The 18,034-nt window shown below is 42.1% G+C and overlaps 1 protein-coding gene across 9 annotated transcripts in view; it reads right to left on the bottom strand.

Annotated features, from left to right (window-relative positions):
* LOC128689088 (phospholipid phosphatase 5) overlaps positions 1–18,034 on the bottom strand; it is a 108,198-nt gene that overhangs the window by 39,526 nt on the left and 50,638 nt on the right. For 8 of the 9 annotated variants that reach the window (XM_053777174.2, XM_070087254.1, XM_070087255.1 and 5 more), the window contains 2 exons: positions 4,896–5,043; positions 2,276–2,422 (listed from right to left, as the gene is read on the bottom strand). In XM_053777174.2, the coding sequence (XP_053633149.2) occupies positions 2,276–2,422; positions 4,896–5,043 (295 nt within the window). Of the gene's footprint in view, positions 1–2,275; positions 2,423–4,895; positions 5,044–6,435; positions 6,938–18,034 lie in introns of those variants that run through there. The other variant, XM_070087259.1, reaches the window with a different exon arrangement.

Consider the following 18,034-nt stretch of genomic DNA (forward strand, 5'->3'; position numbering starts at 1 on the left):
AATGTAGACAGCCTGTACTGTCAGAACACACAGCCTAGCTGTCTGCTCTGACTAGTTCATATTTCGCGGCATTTAGGTGCTGCCCTCTGTAGGCTCACCCAGGTCAGTGGGAGGCTCAGCCCAGCCGCTCTCACTCCTAGGCCGACCGACTTGACAGACACAAGTGCTCCCCCTCCACGGACTGGCTTGCGGTCACTCCCTCACACTGCCCGTTGTGTACTCACTCCTATCCAATTAAAGCCAACCTAGTCCACGGCCGTATTATTGATACCTACGCTACCTTCATCGGCACTAAACCACTGTTCAGCAGCAAGAACAGCAATAACACTAATACTGCAATTTTAAAACTATTCCAACCCTCTTCAACCCCCCCACTACTCAGACTTGCACTAGCCCACCTTTCTGCCAATAGTTGCTTATACTCACCCTAGTTTCCTCCTCCCTTAGTTTATACACTTTCACCTCTCTCTTACTTGCTGTTGCCATTTTCCTTGTCCCATCTATCTCTTACTCTAACTGTAGCTACAACTAAATAATGATCCGATATATCAGTTGCCTCTCTATAAACAAGTACATCCTGAAGCGTACCCACAAACTTTTTATCCACCAATACATAATCTAACAAACTAGCTCAATTAAAGGCTCCCCATTTTCAATTACCCCTGGCACCCCAAATTTACCTACTACTCCCTCCACAACATTTTTACCCACTTTAGCACTGAAATCCCCAACCACAAGTACTCTCACACCTGGTTTAAAACTCCCCACCCACTCACTCAACATTTCCCAAAATCTCTCTTTCTCTTCTACACTTCTCTCTTCTGTAGGTGCATAAATGGTTACTATAACCCGCTTTTCACATCCAACCCTTATTTTACTCCACATAATCCTTAAATTTATACATTTATATTTCCTCTTTTCCTGCCGTAACTTATCCTTCAAAATTATTGCTACTCCTTCTTTAGCTCTAACTCTATTTGCAACCCCTGACCTAATCCCCACTGAAACTCCCCCACCCCCTTCAGCTTTGTTTCACTTAAAGCTAGGACATCCAGCTTCTTCTCATTCATAACATCCACAATCACCTCTTTATCATTCGCACAACATCCACGCACATTCAAACATCCCACTTTGATGGTTTTCTTCTTTTTCTTTTAGTAGGCTATACAGGAAAAGGGGTTACCAGCCCACTGTTCCAGGCATTTTAGTTGACTTTTACAACACACATGGCTTACGGAGGAAAGATTCTTATTCCACTTCCCCATGGATATAAAAGGAAAAGCAATACAAACAGGAACTATTAAGATAAAATCAAAGAAAACTCAGATGAGTATGTACATATACATAAAAGTGTACAGGTATATTTAGTGTGACCTAAGTGTAAGTAGAAGCAGCAAGGCATACCTGAAAACTTGCATGTTTACGAGAAAAAAATGACACCAGCAATCCTACAATCATGTAAAAACAATTACAGGCTTTCATTTTACACTCACTTGGCAGAACGGTAGTACCTCCCTGGGTGGTTGCTGTCTACCAACCTACTACTTAAACCACAGAGTCATTAATTTAGGGAACTGGAGCGCAGATTCAATTACCTAGATCAAGAGCCCCTCACCATTGTCAAGGTTCTTTGATGCAGGTGAGGGCTCTTGATCCAGGGAATTAGATCTGTACTCCAGTTCCCTAAATTAATAATAAATTAATAAAGGAGGGGTGTTAATGTTGCAGTTTAAAAACTGTAGTGTAAAGCACCCTTCTGGCAAGACAGTGATGGAGTGAATGATGGTGAAAGTTTTCCTTTTTCGGGCCACCCTGCCTTGGTGGGAATCGGCCAGTGTGTTAATAATAATAATAATAAAAAATAATAATAATAATAATAATAATAATAATAATAGCAACAACAACAAGAGCTTCAGAATGCCGCCAACTCAGTGCACTGTTTACCTCGCTGTGGAAGCATTTTTGTCATGCTCTGCTTGCATTTTTACAGTTATTTTGCCATATTTCTTTTTCCTAACCATGGGTCCTAAGAAAGAAAGTAAGTGCAAAGGACAGTGCTGAGAAGCAAAAGAGGATGATGTCCATGGAATTAAGGCCTGAAATCATAGATAAACAAGCAAGGTGTGCAGGTTGTGGATTGAGGGAGAAGCGGCGGGGAAGCTCGTTCGTAACTCAGATGTTGGCTCATTAAAGGTCTGTTAAATCAAGGGTTTACTAGATGAACAGTATTTGGACAAGCATATTTGACCCAGTCTCTGACTGAGGTAACACTTACAAGACGAATGTCCGCTAGGAAAACTCTTGCGTCCCTCCTGTATTGCTACAGCCTCCCCGGTACATGCTGAAGCTATGTCTGTAACATCATCAAGATCTTCACGTCCTTCCGGAAAGCAACGATAAAAGAAATCTGGTCGAGGTCGACCTATGGGTGTAAGAATTGAGATCATTTTAGAAAAAATGGATAGATATTATATTTAAAGAGAAGCTGAATACAGAACCATACAAAGTATGTATGAAGCACATACCATTGAGGAAACCCAGAAGATCAGATATAGAGAGCATAGGAGATGGTACATAAGAAGAAAACGGGTTACTGAATTGCTAAAAAGCACAAATATGCTGCAAAAGATGTAAGATAGTCTTAGCCGAGAGATCACTGAATTAGAGCAAAAACTTAGGATGTCATACCTAACAAAAGAAGTACAAAGGGAACAAAGGGCCATACAGGATACTGCAAGAAATCCAAAATATTTCTATTCATATGCAAAATCCAAGCTAAGAACTACCTGTAGAATTGAATCATTATTGAGAGGAGATTCGTATACTGACGATGAACAGGAAATGAGTGAAATCCTAAAAGAACAGTATGAATTGGTGTTCAGTAACCCACTAAATGACAGCAAGGTAGAAAATGCAGAAACATTTTTCACTCCAGAAGAAGGCCGCACAGACCAGCTAACTAACATTAGTACAAATCCCATAGATTTCAAAAAAGAAATGGAAAACATGCCCACTCACTCAGCACCTGGACCAGATTTATGGATGCTCTATTTATAAAGAAGTGCAAAGTACCACTAGCACAAGCCCTCAGTATTCTTTGGAGAAAGAGCTTAGATCAAGGTGAAATACTGGAGGCCTTAAAGAGTGTAGACATAGCTCCTTTGCATAAGGGAGGTAGTAGAGCACTAGCTAAAAATTACAGACCAGTAGCCCTAACTTCTCAAATCATAAAAGTCTTCAAAAGAGTGATGAGACGGCAGATTACAAAGTTCATGGATCAGCACAACCAGCATAACCCGAACCAGCATAGCTTTAGAGCAGGACGATCATGCATGTCACAGTTGCTGAATCATTATGACAGAATTATGGAGATTTTGCAAAGGTGTTTGACAAATGCGATCATGGAGTGATAGCGCACAAAATGAGGGCCATGGGCATTACGGGGAAAATAGGCAGGTGGATTTTTGGGTTCCTAACACAGAGAACACAAAAAGTAGTAGTGAACAGGGCAAGATCCAGCATCAATGAGGTCAAAAGCTCAGTGCCCCAAGGCACTGTCCTGGCACCTCTGCTGTTTCTCATCCTCATAGCAGACAGATAAAAACACCTGGCACACTTTTGTATCATCATTTGCAAATGACACTAAAATAAGCATGAAAGTCACTACAGTAGAGGACACTGAAAAACTACAGGAAGACATAAGCAGGGTTTTCCAGTGGGTAGTGGAGAACAACATGACATTCAATGGTGATAAGTTCCAGCTGCTTAGGTATGGAAAGAATGAAGAACTCAAAAGGAACACTATATACAAAATTCAAGAGGGTCACTAAATAGAACGAAAGGAACGTGTCAAGGACCTGGGAATAATTATATCAGCTGACCTTTCTTTTAAAGACCATAATAAGACAAAGATCACAACAGCCAGGAAGATGACAGGGTGGGTATTGAGAACTTTCAAAACAAGGGAAATAATGCCGATGGTGACACTCTTCAAACTGCTAGTGCTCCCTCACTTAGAATACTGCTCAGTGCTGACGGCCCCATTCAAAGCAGGAGAAATATCAGAGCTGGAACAAATACAGAGAGCGTTTACGGTTCACACTGAGCCAGTAAAACACCTAAATTACTGGGAACACATTCAAGTCTTGAACATGTACTCATTGGAATGGAGGAGAGATACATGATAATATACCTGGAAAGTACTCGAGGGCCTGGTCCCAAATCTGCCCACTGCCATAACAACATACTGGAATGAGAGATATGGGAGGAAGTGTAAAATAAACCCAGTGAGGAGCAGAGATGCGGTGGGGACAATAAGGGAACACTGTATCAACATCCAGGGTTCCAGACTTTTCAACATCTTACCAGAAGATATCATCCCAAAACACAGCTGGAACCAGTGTAGAAGCCTTCAAGAGGAAACTGGACAAGTACCTCCACCAGGTGCCAGATCAACTAGGCTGTAATGGATATGTGGGGCAGCGGGCCCCCAGCAGCAACAGCCTGGTTGACCAGGCAAGCACCAGACGAGCCTGGTCCATGGCCGGGCTCAGAGAGTAGAGAAACTCTCGAAACTCTTCAAAGGTATATCAAAGGTTATAAATACAGTACATATTTGAAGCAACAACAGAGGTAAAATGAAGTACATTCTTAATGAAAACTGATATACAGACTACTGCAATGCAGTATAATAAATCAAAAAAAGAATCAAACATCCCCAAATTAACAGATACAGTAGAGTACCTCAATTAATTTGAAAAGTGCATTATTTAATCCCTGTTCAATAAAATGACTGACTTTTCAACACTTTTTGTTAATCTGTCATTTTCTTATAGTACTACATATCGTTAATCTGCTAGTTTGCAAACACAACAATTATTAATTTTAGAACGTACCAACAATGAGTTTGATGATATTAGTGATGACCCCATTCAACCCAAGGGCTAGTGAGAGTGCAAGAAGTCCTTGACACAGCTCGGTTCTATCACGCTTTACTAAGAAGTACAGGAACATTACTGATGTGGGCACTATGAACACAAGAGGCTGCAAAAAAGAAAATGTGTTTAAACCACTAATGAGTCTGGAGTATGAAAAATGTGTGTTGAAACACAATTCTGAATATATTATTTATATTAACTCAACAGCCATCTCCTGCCAAGGCAGGGTGACCCAAAGAAGACACATTCACTCAATCTTTCCAGGATGATGATGATGAAGATGCTGATGATAATACATGTAATAATAATAATAATAATAATAATAATAATAATAATAATAATAATAATAATAATAATAATAATAATAATAATAATATTGAAGGATAAGTTATGGCAGGAAAATTCAAGGATTATGAAGAGTAAAATAAGGCTTGGATGTGAAAAGTGGGTTATGGTAAGTGTTTATGTACCTGGAGAACAGAGAAGTATAGAGGAGAGAGAGAGATTTTTGGGAAAAGTTGAGTGAATGTGTGGAGAGTTTTGAACCAAGTGTGAGAGTACTTGTGGTTGGGGATTTCAATGCTAAAGTGGGTAAAAATGTTGTGGAGGGAGTACTGTAGTAGGTAAATTTGGGGTGCCAGGGGTAAATGAAAATAGGGAGCCTTTAACTGAGCTATGTGTAGAAAGAGGATTTGTAATAATACATATTTTATGAAAAAGAGGATAAATAAGTATACTACAAGGTATGATATAGCACAAAATGAAAGTAGTTTGTTAGATTATGTATTGGTGGATAAAAGGTTGATGGGCAGGCTCCAGGATGTACATGTTTATCGAGGAACAACTGATATATCAGATCATTATTTAGTTGTAGCTACAGAGTAAGAGATAGATGGGACAAGAGGAAAATGGCAACAGCAAGTAAGAGAGGTGAAAGTGTATAAACTAAGGGAGGAGGAAGTTAGGGTGAGATTTAAGCAACTATTGGCAGAAAGGTGGGCTAGTGCAAATATGAGTAGTGATGGGGGGGTTGAAGAGGGTTGGAATAGTTTTAAAAATGCAGTATTAGAATGTGGGGCAAAAGTTTGTGGCTATAGGAGTGTGGGTGTAGGAGGAAAGAGGAGTGATTGGTGGAATGATAAAGTAAAGGGTGTGATATAAGAGAAAAAGGTAACTTATAAGAGGTTTTTACAAAGAAGAAGTGATGAAAGAAGAGCAGATTACAGTGGACCCCCGCATAACGATATTAATCCGTTCATGAACGCTCATTGTTATGCGAAATTATCGTTATGCGAATTAATTTTCCCCATAAGAAATAATGGAAATCAAATTAATCCGTGCAAGACACCCAAAAGTATGAAAAAAAAAAATTTACCACACGAAATATACATTTTCCTACACACAAAGAGAAGGATACATGCACAATAGTAGAGTAGTACATGCACAGTATATATTGTGCATGTACTACTCTACTAAATGAAAAATAAATGACACTTACCTTTATTGAAGATGCAGCAATGACTGATGAGACAGTGTGTCCTGGGAGTGCCTTTTCCTCCTGAGTACTGTAGGTCCTGTTTGGCATTTTCTTCCAGAACAGGCCTTATCACACTGTGTATGCCACTATGATTCTTAAATCTCTCAAACCAACCTTTGCTGGCTTTAAATTCACCAATATGAGCACTAGTTCCAGGCGTTTTTCCCTGTTCACCTGGGTGTTAGTCGACTGGTGTGGGTTGCATCCTGGGAGACAAGATTAAGGACCCCAATGGAAATAAGTTAGAGAGTCCTCGATGATGCACTGACTGACTTGGGTTATCCTGGGTGGCTAACCCTCCGGGGTTAATCGTTTCTCGGTAATTGTTTCACGTTAAGCCACACCAACAACACTCTCTCCACATCTTCGAGTAATACAGCTGATGGTGGTGCAGCAACAACAACAGCTGTGGTGCAGCTGACCATGGTGCAGCAGCAGCTGTGGTGCAGCAACAGCTGACCATGGTGCAGCAACAGCTGACTGGTCCAATTTATCAGCTGACCGTGGTGCAGCAGCAGCTGACTGTGGTACGATAGTATTTATCACCCTTTTTACCACAGGGTTGGCACTAGAAGCTTTCTTTGGGCCTATGGTGGCTTATTTAGCAGTTACAAGCACTATAAATAATGGAATAATACAAAATGTATCGAATGTATGCATGCAACCGGCCACCCTGGCTTGTAAACAATGACGGCAAGGCAGGCGCTCAGGCTGAACCGACAGGTTTGGGACGAGTCATGTTCAGAAACAGCTGATGGTGCAACAGCAGCTGACCGTGGTGCAGCAGCAGCTGACTGATCCAGCAACAGCTGACTGATTCAGCAACAGCTGACTGATCCAGCAACAGCTGACTGATCCAGCAACAGCTGACTGATCCAGCAACAGCTGACTGGTCCAGCAACAGCTGACTGATCCAGCAACAGCTGACTGATCCAGCAACAGCTGACTGATCCAGCAACAGCTGACTGATCCAGCAACAGCTGACTGGTCCAGCAACAGGTGACTGGTCCAGCAACAGGTGACTGATCCAGCAACAGCTGACTGATCCAGCAACAGGTGACTGATCCAGCAACAGCTGACTGATCCAGCAACAGCTGACTGGTCCAGCAACAGCTGACTGGTCCAGCAACAGCTGACTGATCCAGCAACAGCTGACTGATCCAGCAACAGCTGACTGATCCAGCAACAGCTGACTGGTCCAGCAACAGTTGACTGATCCAGCAACAGCTGACTGGTCCAGCAACAGCTGACTGATCCAGCAACAGCTGACTGATCCAGCAACAGCTGGGGCCCATGGTCACTTATTTTGCAGATGAAATCACCAAACACGCTGTAATAATACGAAATGTTCCGATTGTATGCTTGGATGTTACCGTGAAGGCTGGCTTGTAAACAATGCCACCGGCAGAACATGTGAAGCTGGCTCAGGCCGCACATTAGAAGCATCTCGGACGAATAGCATTGAGCGAGTTTTTTAGCGGTATGCGAGGCAAAATTTTAGTGATAAAATGTATCGGTATGCGGATTTAACGTTATGTGATGCCAACAGAATGCGAGAGTCCACTGTATATGGAGAGTAAAAGAAAGGTGAAGAGAGTGGTGAGAGAGTGCAAAAGGAGAGCAGATGATAGAGTGGGAGAGGCACTGTCAAGAAATTTTGATGAAAATAAGAAAATTTTTGGAGCGAGATAAACAAGTTAAGAAAAGCTAGGGAACGAATGGCTTTATCAGTTAAAAACAGAGTAGGGGAGTTAGTAGATGGGGAGCTGGAGGTATTGGGTAGATGGCAGGAATATTTTGAGGAACTTTTAAATGACGCTGAAGTAAGGGAGGCAGTAATTTCGTGCACTGGCCAGGGAGGTATAACATCTTTTAGGAGTGTTGAGACACTTATGCAACACATGGGAATGTTTCACCACACAGTGGCTTCATCAGTCCAATACAAAGTAGAAATGGGTAAGGAGAGTAGAAGTATGAGGTAATCAGTCCCTCAACCTGGATTCGATGTGTTCAGTCCATCACTCTTGTAGTAAGTGCAGCATAGGGCCAGAGAGGTGGCTTATATACTGCGGTGAGATGAGTTGAAGCAGGAGGAGGCGGGATCTTAGTGGGACCTGCCACTAATGTAAGTAGGTCATCGTCCAAAGGTTTGGGCAAGCGTTGAAGTCTTTGTACCAAGATTCCATGATGTTGCAGTGTCTGACAGATGTGATGAATGGTTTTGAAAACCGACAAGTTGAAGAATTGAGACACTTATGCAACTCATCTCACCGCAGTATATAAGCCACCTCTCTGGCCCTATGCTGCACTTACTACAAGAGTGATGGACTGAACACATCGAATCCAGGTTGAGGGACTGATTACCTCATACTTCTACTCTCCTTACCCATTTCTACTTTGTATTGGACTGATGAAGCCACTGTGTGGCGAAACGTTTCTTCAATAAAGATTCCCATGTGTTGCATAAGTGTCTCAATTCTTCAACTTGTCGGTTTTCAAAACCATTCATCACATCTGTCAGACACTGCAACATCATGGAATCTTGGTACAAAGACTTCAACGCTTGCCCAAACCTTTGGACGATGACCTACTTACATTAGTGGCAGGTCCCACTAAGATCCCGCCTCCTCCTGCTTCAACTCATCTCACCGCAGTATATAAGCCACCTCTCTGGCCCTATGCTGCACTTACTACAAGAGTGATGGACTGAACACATCGAATCCAGGTTGAGGGACTGATTACCTCATACTTCTACTCTCCTTACCCATTTCTACTTTGTATTGGACTGATGAAGCCACTGTGTGGCGAAACGTTTCTTCAATAAAGATTCCCATGTGTTGCATAAGTGTCTCAATTCTTCAACTTGTCGGTTTTCAAAACCATTCATCACATCTTTTAGGAGTGAAGAAGAGCAGGATGTGAGTGTGGGGGAGGTGTGTGAGGCATTACGTAGAATGAAAGGGGGTAAAGCAGCTGGAACTGATGGGATCATGACTGAAATGTTCAAAGCAGGGGGGAGGATACAGTGTTGGAGTGGTAGGCATTTTTGTTTAATAAATGTATGAAAGAGGGGAAGGTACCTAGATATTGGCAGAGAGCATGTATTTTTTTTTTTTTCAACAAGTCGGTCGTCTCCCACTGAGGCAGGGTGACCCAAAAAAGAAAGAAAATCCCCAAAAAGAAAATACTTTCATCATCATTCAACACTTTCACCACACTCACACATGTATAGTTCCTCTATATAAGGGGAAGGGGGACAAAAGAGACTAAAAATTATAAGGGAATAAGTTTACTGAGTATACCAGGAAGTGTATGGTAGGGTTATTATTGAAAGAATTAGAGGTAAGACAGAGAGTAGGGTTGCGGATGAGCAAGGAGGTTTTAGAGTGGGTTGGGGATGTGTAGATCAAGTGTTTACATTGAAGCATTTATGTGAACAGTGTTTAGATAAGGGTAGGGAAGTTTTCATTCCATTTATGGATTTAGAAAAGGCATATTATAGAGTGGATAGGGGAGCAATGTGGCAGATGTTCCAAGTACAGTGGACCCCCGGTATACAATATTGATCCGTTCCTGAGAGCTCATCGTATGCCAAAATTATCGGAAGGCGAATTAATTTTCCCCATAAGAAATAATGGAAATCAAATTAATCCGTGCAAGATGCCCAAAAGTACTATGAAAAAAAAAAGCTTTACCACATGAAATATTAAGTTTAATGCACACAAACTGAAGAAGACATGCACAGTTAGTAGTACTATACTAAAAATAGAATACATGACACTTACCTTTAATGAAGATCTGGTGATGATTGATGGGATGGGAGGAGGGGAGAGTGTCGAAGTTGTTAATGTTTAGAAGGGGAATCCCCTTCCATTAGGACTTGAGGTATCAAGTCCTTTTCCAGGGTTACTTCCCTTCTTCTTTTAATGCCACTAGGACCAGCTTGAGAGTCACTGGACCTCTGTCGCACAACAAACCTGTCCATAGAGCTCTGTACCTCCCGTTCCTTTAAGATTTGTCTAAAATGGGCCATAACATTGTCATTGTAATAGCACCAGCACGGCTTGCAATAGCTGTGTTAGGATGATTTTCATCCATAAAGGTTTGCACTTCAACCCACTTTGCACACATTTCCTTAATTTTTGAAGTAGGCACAATGGATTCCACAACTGGCATAGGCTTCTCAGGGTTAGCCCCAAACCCTTCAAAATCTTTCTTAATTTCCATACTAATTCTCACCCTTTTTACCACAGGGTTGGCACTAGCTTTCTTGGGGCCCATGGTGACTTATTTTGCACAAACAAGCACCAAAAACACTGATAATATGGAATGTACTGAATGTATGCTTGGATGCGAGCACACTGGCTGGCTTGTAAATACTGGCACTCACGTGGATGCGTCCCGGACGAATCGCGTGTGGCGGGTTTTTTAACGAGTGACGAGGCAAAATTTTTGTGTTAAAATGTATCGAATACTGGATTTAACGTATACCGATGCCATCGAATGCCGGGGGTCCACTGTATATGAAATAGGTAGTAAGTTACTAAATGCTGTAAAGAGCTTTTATGAGGATAGTGAGGCTCAGGTTAGGGTATGTAGGTCTTAGACAGGGATGTGTAAAGTCACCATGGTTGTTTAATATATGAATGTACAGTGGAACCTTGGCTTACAAATGCCCCGCCAAGCGAATTTTTCAGGATACAAACAGTCACTCAATCAATTTTTTGCTTGTGGATACGAATGAAATTTCAGGATGCGATCTTCCTCCTCAAGGGAGGTTCCTTGGTGAAGGGCTCTTGATCTAGAGAACTGAATCTGTGCTCCACTTCCCTAAATTAACAATAATAATAATAATTAATATTATTATTATTATAATAATACATGCATATCACTAATAATAATACACTGCAGCAGGCCTGTTGGCCCATACTAGGCAGGTCCTTCACAATCCATCCCACTAACAGAATATTTGCCTAACTCAATTTTCAATGCTACTCAAGCAATAAGTTTTGAAAATTCTGTTTACTTGTGTGCAAGTCCCACTCACATCCAACCCCTCTCACTCATGTATTTATCCAACACAAATATGAAACTACTCAACAAGGCAGATTGTTCCACTCATCAACATGCAAACATAAGAAAGGAGGAACACTGAAGCAGATCTGTTGGCCCATACTTGGCAGGTCCTTCATAAATCCAGCCCACTAACATAATAAATGCAACCCAGGTAGTAAGCTTAAATAATTCTATTTACTCGTGTGCAAGTCCCACTCAAATCCAACCCCTCTCACTTGTGTATTTATCCAACCTAAATTTGAAACTACCCAAGGTTTTAGCTTCAACAGAACCTTGGGTAGCTTTAGAAAGAGACTGGACAAATATATGAGTGGGAGGGGCTGGGAATGATTGGTGTCGTGGGTACATAACATAAGAAAGGAGGAACACTGCAGTAGGCCTGTTGGCCCATACTAGGCAGGTCCTTCACAGATCCAACCCACTAACAGAATAAACATACCCAAGCAATAAGCGTTGACAATTCTATTTACTCATCTTGACTGTGCAAGAAAGGTATAAAATACCGACAATATGAAAGTTAAGACACATGTGCAACATCTGGATATCTTTATTGTAGACGTTTTGCCATCCAGTGGCTTTATCAATACAGATTCTAGGACATAATAGGAAGACAGTAGAACTATATACAAAAGATGAGGTAATCAGTCCCTCGGCCTTGGAGTTAGTGTTCACAGCATCGTGGTGGAGGAGAATCAGGAGCAAAGACAAGAAGACTGGCTGTTATATAGGCGTCAGTGGATAGGGACGGGCAGCAGACGAGGGCAAAGTCACTGGTAGGCGGGATTCCCCAGTGGAAGTAGGTCCTTCCCAAAGAGATGGGTTAGTTGCAGCAGCCGTGAAGAAGGTCTTGTAGATGTCCTCTGAACCAAGATTCCACGATGTTGCAGTGTCTGACAAGTTGTGCAAGAAAGGTATAAAATACCGACAATATGAAAGTTAAGACACATGTGCGACATCTGGATATCTTTATTGTAGACGTTTCGCCATCCAGTGGCTTTATCCGTCCCTATCCACTGACGCCTATATAACCGCCAGTCTTCTTGTCTTTGCTCCAGATTCTCCTCCACCACGATGCTGTGAACACTAACTCCAAGGCCGAGGGACTGATTACCTCATCTTTTGTATATAGTTCTACTGTCTTCCTATTATGTCCTAGAATCTGTATTGATAAAGCCACTGGATGGCGAAACGTCTACAATAAAGATATCCAGATGTTGCACGTGTGTCTTAACTTTCACTCATCTTGACTGTGTGCAAATGATGTTACAGGAAGCTGACATCGAAGAAATGCTGAACATTGACAATGATGCACCTGTTGTGCATTCCTTGAGTGATGGTGAAATTAGATGAATTGTGATATATAAATAAGCTGTAGAGTGCTAGGGTGTTGGGGAGAGGGGTGGGATTAAATTATGGGGAATCAAATACAAAATGGTAATTGACACAGTTACTTTTTGCTGATGATACTGTGCTTATGAGAGATTCTAAAGAAACGTTGCAAACGTTAGTGGATGAGTTTGGGAGGGTGTGTATATGTAGAAAGTTGAAAGTGAACATAGATAGAGTAAGTTAAGACACATATGCAACAGTTAGGTATCTTTATTATGAAACGTTTCGCCTACACAGTAGGCTTCTTCAGTCAAGTACAGAAAAGTTGATAGAAGCAGAAGATACTTGAAGACGATGTAATCAGTCCATCACCCTTAAAGTTTTGAGGTGGTCAGTCCCTCAGTCTGGAGAAGAGCATTGTTCCATAGTATGAAACAATATGGAGATGAAGTGACAGGATGGAGCTTTTTATAGCGCCAAGAGGTGAGACGTAGGCCACTAGGAGAGGTAAGAACTCAGATGTTGAGAGGTCAGGTCCCTCTCAAATCCAGCCTCAAATCCTGACCTCTCAACATCTGAGTTCTTACCTCTCCTAGTGGCCTACGTCTCACCTCTTGGCGCTATAAAAAGCTCCATCCTGTCACTTCATCTCCATATTGTTTCATACTATGGAACAATGCTCTTCTCCAGACTGAGGGACTGACCACCTCAAAACTTTAAGGGTGATGGACTGATTACATCGTCTTCAAGTATCTTCTGCTTCTATCAACTTTTCTGTACTTGACTGAAGAAGCCTACTGTGTAGGCGAAACGTTTCATAATAAAGATACCTAACTGTTGCATATGTGTCTTACCTAACAACCTGTCAGTATTTTATACCATTTTAATGTTCATAGATAAGAGTAAGCTGATGAGGGTATCAAATGATTTATTAAAGAAAAATTGGATATCACATTGGAGAGAGGGAGTATGGAAGAAGTGAATGTTTTCAGATATTTGGGAGTTGACATGTCAGCGGATGGGTTTATGAAGGATGAGGTTAGCCACAGAATTGATAAAGGAAAAAAGATGAGTGGTGCGTTGAGGTATATATGGAGACAAAAAAAAAAAAAAAACGTTATCGATGGAGGCAAAGAAGGGAATGTATGAAAGAATAGTGGTACCAACACTCTTATATGGGTGTGAAGCCTGGGTTGTAACTGCTGCAGTGAAGAGGTGGTTGGAGGCAGTGGAGATGTCCTGTCTAAGGGCAATGTGTGGTGTAAATATTATGCAGAGAATTTGGAGTGTGGAAATTAGGAGAAGGTGTGGAGTTAATAAAATTATTAGTCAGAGGGCTTAAGAGGGGTTGTTGAGGTGGTTTGATCATTTAGAGAGAGTGGATCAAAGTAGAATGACATGGAGAGCACATAAATCTGTGGGGGATGGAAGGCGGGGTAGGGGTTGTCCTCGAAAAGGTTGAAGGGAAGGGATAAAGGAGGTTTTGTGGGTGAAGGGCTTGGACTTCCAGCAAGCATGTATGAGCATGTTAGATAGGAATGAATGGAGATGAATGGTTTTTGAGACCTGATGAGCTGTTGGAGTGTAAGCAGGGTAATATTTAGTGAAGGGGTTCAGGGAAACTGGTTATTTTTATATAACCAGACTTGAGTAATGGAAATGGGAAGTACAATGCCTGCACTTTAAAGGAGGGGGTTTGGGATATTGGCAGTTTGAAGGGATATGTTATATATGTTTATAGTATATGCTTCTAAACTGTTGTATCTGGGTGTCTCTGCAAAGACAGTGATTATGTATGAGTGAGGTGAAAGTGTTGAATGATGATGAAAGTATTTTCTTTTTGAGGGATTTTCTTTCTTTTTGGGTCACCCTGCCTCGGTGGGAGACGGCCGAGTTGTTAAAAAAAAAAAATAGTAAATAATCCCCCCCTCCTTTTTTTTAACAAGTCGGCCATCTCCCAGGAAGCAGGGTAACCCAAAAAAGAAATAAACACTTTTACCATCATTCATACGTACTGTCTTTGAAGAGGTGCTTAGATATTACAGTTTAGATGTCACTCTAAACAGCCAATATCCCTAACCCCTCCTTTAAAGTGCAGGTATTGTAATTCCCACCTCCAGGACTCAAGTGCGATTAATGAGTTTCCTGGAATCCCTTCACAAAATATTACCCTGCTCACACTCCAACAGTTTGTCAGGTCCCAAAAACTATTTGTCTTCATTCACTCTATTGGCCCCTCCTTTTTTTCTGCAACAATGCAAACTTCTGATGTGCTGAATTGCAACATGAAAGACCTAGAGCTATCATTCAACTCCCCCCCATGGTTTTGTGTGTGAATGCACACACGCACAAAGAAAAAAAAAATAGTCAGGAAATTATAGAAAGTGCAAAGGTTTGCAACAAGATTAGCCCCAGAGCTAAGGAGCATGTCCCACGATGAGAAGATAAGAGAAATCGACCTGACAACACTGGAAGACAGGAGGGATAGTGGGGACATGATAACGATATATAAAATACTGAGAGGAATTGACAAGGTGGATAGGAACAGGATAGTATTTCAGAGATGGGACACAGCAACGAAGGGTCACAGTTGGAAGCTGAAGACTCAGATGAGTCACAGGGATGTTAGGAAGTATTTCTTCAGTCACAGAGTTGCCAGGAAGTGGGTGGCCAGTGGCCTGGTAGGCAAAGCTCTTGCTTTACATGCTGAGGGTCCTAGGTTCAATCCCCAGCGAGGGTGGTAATACTGGGCGTTTCCTTACACCTGTTTGTCCCTGTTCAACCATCAGTAAAATGGGTACCTGGGTGTTAGTCAACTGGTGTGGGTTGAATCCTGGGACAAAATTTACCTAATTGGCCTGAAATACTCTGCATAACAAGGGGCTTTCTGTATAGTATTATATCATTGATGTTGGCCAGGCCTGTATACCTTGTACATGCACTTGTGAAAATAAAGTTATTATTATTAATAGTCTGGAAAGTGATATAGTGGAGGCAGGATCCATACACAGCTTTAAGAAGAGGTATGATAAAGCTCATGGAGTAAGGAGAGAGTGGACCTACAAGCGACCAGTGAAGAGGCGGGGCCAGGAGCTATGACTTGACCCTGCAACCAAAATTAGGCGAGTACGTACATATGCATGAATGCACACACACACACATGTGTGTATGTGCGTGAATGAACTAGATACCTCAAAGATGATGGGACTAGACAACATCTCTCCATGGGTCTTTAGAGAGGGAACAGAGGAGCTATTTGTGCCTCTAACAACAATCTTCAACAGATCCACTAAAATTGGGCAATTACCTGGTGTGTAGAAAATGGCAAATGTAGCCCTAATTCTTAAGAAAGGAGATAGACATGAGGCATTAAACTACAGACTAGTGTCACTGACATGTATAGTATGCAAAGCCATGGAGAAGATTATCAGGAGTGTGGTGGAGCACCTAGAAAGGAACAAGCTTATACAGGACAACCAGCATGGTTTCAGGGAAGGGAAACCCTGTGTCACAAACCTACTGGAGTTTTATGACAAGGTAACAGAAGACAAGAAAGAGAGGGGTGGGAAGATTGCATTTTCTTGGACAACAAGAAGGCTTATGACATAGTTTCATACAAGAGATTAGTGCAAAAGCTAGAGGATCAGGCATGCATAACAGGAAAGGCACTGCAATCGAGCAGAGAATTTCCGACAGGGAGGCATCGAGTCATGGTACGTGACGAGGTGTCAGAATGGGCGCCTGTGATGAGTGGGGTTCCACAGAGATCAGTCCTAGGACTGGTGCTGTTTCTGGCATATGTGAATGACATGATGGAATGGATAAACTCAGAAGTGTTCTCTTTTGCAGATGATGTGAAGTTATTTTTATTATTTTTTTTTTATTATCACACTGGCCGATTCCCACCAAGGCAGGGTGGCCCGAAAAAGAAAAACTTTCACCATCATTTACTCCATCACTGTCTTGCCAGAAGGGTGCTTTACACTACAGTTTTTAAACTGCAACATTAACACCCCTCCTTCAGAGTGCAGGCACTGTACTTCCCATCTCCAGGACTCAAGTCCGGCCTGCCGGTTTCCCTGAACCCCTTCATAAATGTTACTTTGCTCACACTCCAACAGCACGTCAAGTATTAAAAACCATTTGTCTCCATTCACTCCTATCAAACACGCTCACGCATGCCTGCTGGAAGTCCAAGCCCCTCGCACACAAAACCTCATTTACCCCGTCTCTCCAACCTTTCCTAGGCCGACCCCTACCCCGCCTTCCTTCCACTACAGACTGATACACTCTTGAAGTCATTCTGTTTCGCTCCATTCTCTCTACATGTCCGAACCACCTCAACAACCCTTCCTCAGCCCTCTGGACAACAGTTTTGGTAATGAGAAGTTAATGAGAAGAATTAAATCGGATAAGGATCAGGCAGGACTACAAAGAGACCTGGACAGACTGCAAGCCTTGTCCAGCAACTGGCTCCTGGAATTTAACCCCACCAAATGCAAAGTCATGAAGATCAAAGAAGAGCAAAGAAGACCACACATGGAGTACAGGCTAGGGGGCCAAAGGCTGCAAACATCATTCAAGGAAAAGGATCTTGGGATGAGTAAAATACCACGCACATCTCCTGAGGTGCACATCAACTAGATAACTGCTGCAACATATGGGTGTCTGGCAAACCTAAGAATAGCATTCCAACACCTCAGTAAGGAAACGTTCAAGATTCTGTACACAGTGTATGTCAGGCCCATATTGAAATATGCAGCACCAGTCTGGAACCACACCTGGTCAAACACGTCAAGAAATTAGAGAAAGTGCAAAGGTCTGCAACATAAGAACATAAGAAAGAAGGAACACTGCAACAGGCCTAGACTCATGTGGAGCAGGTCCATGTCCCCCCCCGGATTAGCTCAATGACCCCCCCCCCGGATTAGCCCAATGACCCCCCCCCCCCAGATTAGCCCAATGACCCACTCAGTCTGGTCACCTAAACTCAAGGATGGAGCACTGCACCAGACCCAGCAGCACAAGCTAGTCAGGTCCAACTCACACCCACCCACACCCACTCATGTATTTATCTAACCTATTTTTAAAACTACACAACTTTTTAGCCTGAATAACTACTCGAGAGTTTGTTCCACTCATCCACGATTCTATT

The sequence above is a fragment of the Cherax quadricarinatus genome, chromosome 21 (genome assembly GCF_038502225.1).
Source record: "Cherax quadricarinatus isolate ZL_2023a chromosome 21, ASM3850222v1, whole genome shotgun sequence".
Taxonomy (NCBI): domain Eukaryota; kingdom Metazoa; phylum Arthropoda; class Malacostraca; order Decapoda; family Parastacidae; genus Cherax; species Cherax quadricarinatus.